This window comes from Bidens hawaiensis, unplaced genomic scaffold (genome assembly GCF_021521415.1).
Source record: "Bidens hawaiensis isolate Kalapana, Puna unplaced genomic scaffold, B.hawaiensis_p1.1 tig00031085_1, whole genome shotgun sequence".
Classification (NCBI taxonomy): domain Eukaryota; kingdom Viridiplantae; phylum Streptophyta; class Magnoliopsida; order Asterales; family Asteraceae; genus Bidens; species Bidens hawaiensis.
In genome coordinates, this window is record NW_027495200.1 from 45,872 (window position 1) to 53,293 (window position 7,422).

Here is a 7,422-nt window from a genome sequence, read left to right on the forward strand (position 1 = left end):
TTTGTCTTAGAATTGGTAGCTCTACTTGTTTTTTGTCACATTTATTTTTAATAAATTGCTATCTTCCACATTAATTTTAATACTCTTTTTGATAATTTAATTTTTGTTAAAGTGTAGTTAATGATGAAAATTCTAAATGTGGTCCAACATACAACACATAAGTAGTCAGGTTTTAGGTGTTATATAGGACTCCTTCAGTAGAGAAATCGTAGTCATATTAACTTATTTAACCTGCTTAGTTAAAAATGTCCAAATGTCAACCCTTGTAATTAAATATGTTGACTTTTCAACTTGTTTATGACCATTTAAACATTTTATTTCAACTGTGATTCTGTTTAACTTTAACATGTTTAGAAGTTCGAACCTGATTACAACTCATTTTTAGGTTAGATAAACTGTTAAACATGTTGTATATGGATCACACAATTCCAGTTGTATTCATATTATAGCTTGTATTTGTAACAAAAATATATATATAGGTAGTATTCAGATTCAATAATGCAATAGATAATATGAAGCTTATCAGTCATGAGATAAGTGAAAATATTAAATGTTTTTTTTAATGAAAACGAACAAAATAATACGGGATCAACATTGTCAAAATTTCAAATAATAAACTTATAATCATCCATTTTTATTCGTTTTTACAATTTTATTTTTACGATAGCGTATGTCACATCTTTTCGTTGTCAATGACGAAGTAGAGTCACTCTTTTAATTTGTTCACAATCAATATAGTAAAAAGATATATCAAGAGTAAATTGCAAGCTTCATCCACGTGATCTATTAAACCTTTATTTATAACACGGACCTCTCAAATTTAAAATCTTATCCATTCATGTCACATGTAAAATAATTATTGTATATTTAAACATAAAGGTTTTTGAAAACAGAATATCTCATATAATAGTAACCAACTTTTAAAAGTATCCCAATTAAGTTACACTTGCATATTTTCCTTAAATCAGGGCACTAAATCTTCAAATCGAGTCTCACCGATTTTTTTGTGCATCAAGAAAGAAATATAGAATAAGATGTGGAGGTCAGAATTTGCAATATATGTTGTTATATAACATTGTAATAATAGTTACACCTAACGGTATTAATGATTTATATGTCCTCAGGAAACCAATAAGTCGTTTAAATGCATTGGTATAGAATATATAAAATTATACTCGTTTTTGATTAACTTGTTTACATGCATTGGTATAAAGTTATACCTGACTATAATATTGAAGGGCACGGTTTGAGTTTGATTTGGGTTGCTTTGGGGCTAAAACCAAACCCAAAATCAAAATTTCGATTTTTGAGTTTTAAAAACCCGTTTGGTTTAGTGTCGGTTTTTTTGGTTTTGATTTGATTTGGTTCGGTTCAATTTTATTTTTTTTGGTTTTTGTCATTTGACTTAAAAGTTTTGGGTCAAATAAAAAGGAAAATTAGCCAAAATTAGGGATGTAAACGAACTGAACGAACACGAACAAGGCCTTGTTCGTATTCGTTCGTTAAGGAAATAATGTGTTCACGAACGGTTCACGAACACTTACCGAACGGGATTTTATGTTCGTGCTCGTTCATTAAGGAAATGAATGTGTTCATGAACGGTTCACGAACACAAATAAAATCAACAAAGCCTAGATATTGAGACCGACATATTCACCAATGTGAATAATGAAAGCCTGTAAAAGAATTGAACAAACACAAACAAGGGCATATTTGTGTTCGCTCATTAACTTTAAACGAATACGAACACTTAATCGAACAAATATTTAAGTTCCTTTTCGTTTATCTAAATAAAGAACATTTGATTTCGTTTCTGTTTGTTTATAATCTAAGGGAACATAACTAAGCAAAGATTAACGAACATAAATGAACAAATGTAAGTGAACACAACAAACATAAATGAAAACACTTAAATGAACACAAATTAAAAAATATAAAACATTTAATTAGATGACTCATCCAGATAATAATTAATTATTTTATATTAATACATAACGAACATAAATAAACAGACATAAACAAACATAAATAAACGAACGTTCATGAACATAAATGAACGAACGGAACATGTGTTCATGTTCGTTATTATTTTCTATTAATACATAACGAACATAAATAAACATACATAAACAAACATAAATAAACGAACGTTCATGAACATAAATGAATGAACGGAACATGTGTTCATGTTCGTTCGTTTAGTTAAACGAACACAAACATTTTTTCGTGTTCGTTCGTTTAATAAATAAATGAACATAAACGAACTTCCCGCCGAACGGTTCACGAACAGTTCACCGAACGTTCGGTTCGTTTACAGGCCTAGCCAAAATAACGAACTTCAGGTCTTAAGCCTAAATCATGCTGTCAGTTAATATCAAATTGACAAGTTACATAGTTGATTAAACTATGACAAGAATATATGATGTCCGAAGATCATATATTTGATAATACTTTAGAAAATTTTAATAATAGTTACCAATGCTTAATTATCATTTAACAAGTTATATACAGTTGATTAAAATATGTCAACAGTTTATGATGTCTGATTGTCTGAAGATCGTTATGCATTATATTGAATGTGCATGAATAAGAATAGACAAACGGTAGTTTAACTTATTTATTTATTGAGTTAAGTGCCATTTTGGTACCGTGGTTTGTTCATACACGCAACTTTAGTACCGTTTTTGAATTTTTTGCAAATGGCTACTTCACGTTTCTAAAACTTGTCGTTATAGTACCTTTTTCTAACCCCGTCTATTTTTGTCCGTTAAGTCTAGGGTAAACTTGTAAATTCATTTATTTTGTCATATTTTTTATCAAACGTCCCCTTTTGTTAAAGTTTTGTGTAGTTTTTAAACATTTTAAAAGTATAGGGACTAATAGTGTCAATCCCAAACCACACACCCCCCACCAACCTTTCTCTCCCGTTTTCCCGACTGCCAAACCTTTCTCTCCGGCGAGACCCAACTCCTCTCCGGTCACATCTCCGGCTACAAAATCGGTTATGGATAGCCTTGTTAATCGTTTATTATTTATTCAAACGGCAAGACGAATGTATTCAAAAGTCATTACAATCATTAATTTACGTCTTTGTCAAATCATTGACTCGGATTGAACGAACTTGAAACCGTCACTTAAAGATAATCAGTCAGAACTCGTTACATGTTAAATCGAACATTATAAGACCCCTTAGCACACTTGTATATCGGTTTCGAACACACCCATTCCCTTAATTCCTCTCAACACCCTCTGTATGACCAAATCAGAACTCAATTCGCGTCTAGAACTCTGATCAAGCCTGCTAGCCGTCAATTCGACATCACCCAGGTATCATTTAATGTTAACTCAACTGTCTTATCACCGTGGTGAAAACCCCTCTGCCAATTTCCATGAATGGGGGCATTTCATAGATCAATATGAGAATTTGAAGACCAGGGTTCTTGAGAAAAAGTAAGAACTGGTGTATATATTTAATTCTAAGCAAACTTTTAATGTATTAAAATAAATAAAATAAATGAATTTATAGGTTTACCTTAGACTTAACGGACAAAAATAGACGGGGTTAGAAAAAGGTACTAAAATGACAAGTTTTAGAAACGTGAAGTAGCCATTTGCAAAAAATTCAAAAACGGTACTAAAGTTGCGTGTGTGAAAGAACCACATGTACCAAAATGACACTTAACTCTTTATTTATTAAAGAGTGTGAAATACTTGGAATGAACTAACCGATGGAGCATGCCTTAACTCGTTAAGACTCATCCCGTCTCTAAAACATCCACATATTCCTTAAGAAGTCAAAATGATCAAATTTAGTAGGAAAGAATAAACTTTTCTTATTGAAACTAAATTTTTAAAAAGTTTTAGAGGCATGAAGAACGTTTTTCATTTTTCAAAAGAAACTTAAGGTTGGTTTGAGGATACGGCTTTGCATGAAACTAGCTGATAATTGGAATAATTGACCATTCCAACAGTTATACAATACCATGATTATTGCCTCGAATTAAAATAATTACATCGGTTCAAAAACAAAGAATACAATGTCAACTATTTTTGTTTGTGTGTTGTTCTTGGCTCTAGCGCCTTGCTAGTTTGCTGATAATTAAACCTAACACCTTTGTGTGTGTAACTTTGTATATTGTATTAATTGTATAAAAAAGAGTTATAAGAGAAACGTAATTATAATACCCATATGTGCACTAATTACCCTCTATCAATTGCTAAATACAGTATATGTAACACCAACTTTAATGAAAGTTTTCATTCGAGAAAGAAAATAGAAGAAACAAGAATTAGAAGGATGACGATTATGAAAGATGAAACTTCTTTGTCATCGAGAAAACATAGATTTTGTTCTATAAAAAGCTTTACTAAAAGGTCAAGAAAATATGGGCTTTTATTTTTTTTATTTTCATATTATTAAATTTTAAATTAATTATGACGTGATCTGGTTTTTAATTTTGATCCAACCGGTCCAACCAATGTATATGCTTCAAAAATACGAAACTCGTAATGAACAGTTTACTATTTTAATGAAGTAACATCCGACGTGCGTATTTTGAGTCAGTTTGATCATTTTTTAGGGTTTGATATACCAAAGTTAACAATGATTAGCTGACCCGACCCGACATGAAAAAGAACGAAAAAAGATTGTCCTATAGCTATAGACAACTGACATCCACAAATTTCCGTCCCCAATTAAAGAAAAATTAATGGCTCCATCACTATTGACAGCCACACACTGACGTCGCTCAAATGCTCAATAGCACGAGCAACCAAGACATTTAATATGTTTGACCCTGAAAGTAAACGTATTTCTTTATGCATAACATTTCCTGAATTAACACAAGTTTTATAAGTTAAGTACCAAAATCAAACAAAAACAACATTTTTGAGATTAAAGAAATCGTATAGCAGATGCTCATCAAAACTTGGTAAATCATTTGACAGTTTTTGTTTGCAATTATTCTTTTCCTCGATACCCGATTGGGTAAACCTGCATCTAAGAACCTCAAGAACATCTTCAAAATTTAAACCACGGCGAATTAATAACACCATTTCATGATACAACACATCCGCCATCTCAGAGAGAGTTCGTGTTCCATCCTCGTTCTCTTCCAGTGTTCTACATAACTCATCAGCTTCTTCGCTGAAAAACAAAAACATTAAAAATAAAAAAATTGGATTATATTTAATATAAAAATTTGATAAAAAAAAGAAATCAATGTACCGTATCTTTGAGCATAATAACTTGTCATCAAGCAACAAACGTTTTGTCCACGAAGGTTTGCCTTGTTGAGGCCCGGACAATTCTTCCTTTCGTTTGGAGAGTGTAGATTCCAGTGAGTATAATGTGGTCAACGCCAGTTGACGTTTTTCAACCTTAATATAATAAATAGAAAATAAGTATCTAGAAAGTTTATACAAGTAAAAGAAAATGAATCATGTAATACCTGTGGTTCGTTCAAAGAATCAAAAATGGATGTGTAGTAGCACGTTTCGGACCCGGTGTGACAGGTGGGACCATCCGGCTTTCCGAGGTATATGATCCGGCAAAGTGTTAAAAACTTTTCAGTTAACGTTTTAAGGAAAAACGAAAACTAGAAGTGGCAATTTTAAATGATGTATTAATAGGCTTGTAAATGAACCGAGCGAACACAAATGGGGCATGTTCATTTAACTTTAACTGAACAGAGTTTCTTGTCTGCTCGTTAAGAAAATGAATGTGTGTGTGTTCGTATACGTTTGTTCATTAATAATATCAACGCACGAATACAACTAAGCATAGATGAACCAACATAAACGAACCCAACTGAGCAAGCACCAATTAAAAGTAAACGTGAATATAAATCTATAGGGACTAAAGAATTAGTAAAAGTGGACTAAATTGTTATCAGCCTAGCATTTGAATGAATATACAAACAAAAAAACATAAACAAACGAAAACTAACAAACATAAATGAACTTAAACGAACGTTCACGAACACAAATTAATGAACGAGACATGTGCTCATGTTCGTTCGTTTAATTAAATGAACAAACATAAACAAAGGTAAACTAACAAACACAAATGAACTTAAACGATCAAACATAAACGAACGTTCATGAAAATAGATGAACGAACGAGACATGTGCTCATGTTCGTTCAATTAAATAAATCAAAATAAAGCTCTGTTAATATTCGTTTGTTTACTAAATAACCTAACAAACATAAACTACCGCAAATGAACATAAACGATCAAACACAAACGAATGTTCACGAACATAGATGATAGATGAATGAAAAGGACATGTGCTGATGTTCGTTCATTTAATGCACAAAAAGTTTTGGTCATGTTCATGTTCATGTTCATGTTCATTCATTAAATAACCAAACATAAATGAACAAACATAAACAAATCTTCATGAGCATAAATGAATAAAAGAGACACGTGCTCATGCTCATTCGTTTAACTAAACGAACAAAAAGTTCTGTTCATGTCTGTTCGTTTAATAAACAAACGAACTTGCTGTCAAACAATGCACTAAATGTTCTGTTCGTTTGCCAGTCTGCCAATAGGTCCAATACTAACAAATGGTCGATTCAGGTTATGCTATTTATCTAATAGTCAAAGTCAAACAATGAAACTAACCGAATCGTGATCACAATCAAGGAAAATATCATGAACATTGATAAAATTAAGGGAAGTCTCTCCTTTGGTCCACAATGTGGATCTTGATCTGCTATAAAAGGTTGCCTTTTTGGAAGCGATTGTTGTTGCGAGCGCATCTCGGTTTGCAAATCCTTGCATCAAGATTGCACCCGAGTCCACACTTTGAGCTATAGCCACAGCCAAACCCTTTTCGTCCCATTTCACACTGTCCAATACTAAGTTCAACTTTCATTTTATACAAACTCGTTTATAAGTATATGCGTGAAGCTTTAATAAACATGACATAAATACGATGTTAATATATATCACCTTGGATTCAAGATGTATATTGTCATCGGTGTTTTTAACGCAAGCCTCGATAGCATAACGCTTATTGTTGGATGTATGATTTCGTGCCGGTTCTTGTGAAGGAAGTTGCAAAGATTGAAGTCCATGAAAATGTGCAAACGCCATAGGGAATTAAATCAATCCTCACACCAAGGATTATTAATTAATCTGCATGTCAAATAATCAGATTAGCAGTTAGTTAATTCCAAACATCCCCAAAACTAAAACAACTGTAAATAATAATATAAATACCTGTTGTTTAAAAATTGGGATGAATGTAATGTGGGGTAATTATAACAACATTCAGAATCAAAATCAATTAACATAGACAAGAACACACGATTTAAACAAACAACTTAGGTGCTTCTGCATACTTCTAAGTTGATCGATGAATGGGGAAGCTGATACATGAAGAAACGTGGATCGACTCACTGGTAGACGATCT

The 7,422-nt window shown here is 32.0% G+C and overlaps 1 protein-coding gene across 1 annotated transcript; it reads right to left on the reverse strand.

Moving 5' to 3' along the window:
• Window positions 1-4,869: 4,869 nt before the first annotated feature.
• On the reverse strand, window positions 4,870-7,103 carry LOC143581501 (histidine biosynthesis bifunctional protein hisIE, chloroplastic-like). The gene is made up of 5 exons (XM_077064270.1): window positions 6,960-7,103; window positions 6,630-6,875; window positions 5,451-5,564; window positions 5,228-5,379; window positions 4,870-5,146 (listed from the first exon to the last, which is right to left on the reverse strand). Exons 1-5 carry the CDS (start codon window positions 7,101-7,103, stop codon window positions 4,870-4,872), a joined length of 933 nt encoding a protein of 310 aa, XP_076920385.1.
• Between the last annotated feature and the right edge of the window lie 319 nt (window positions 7,104-7,422).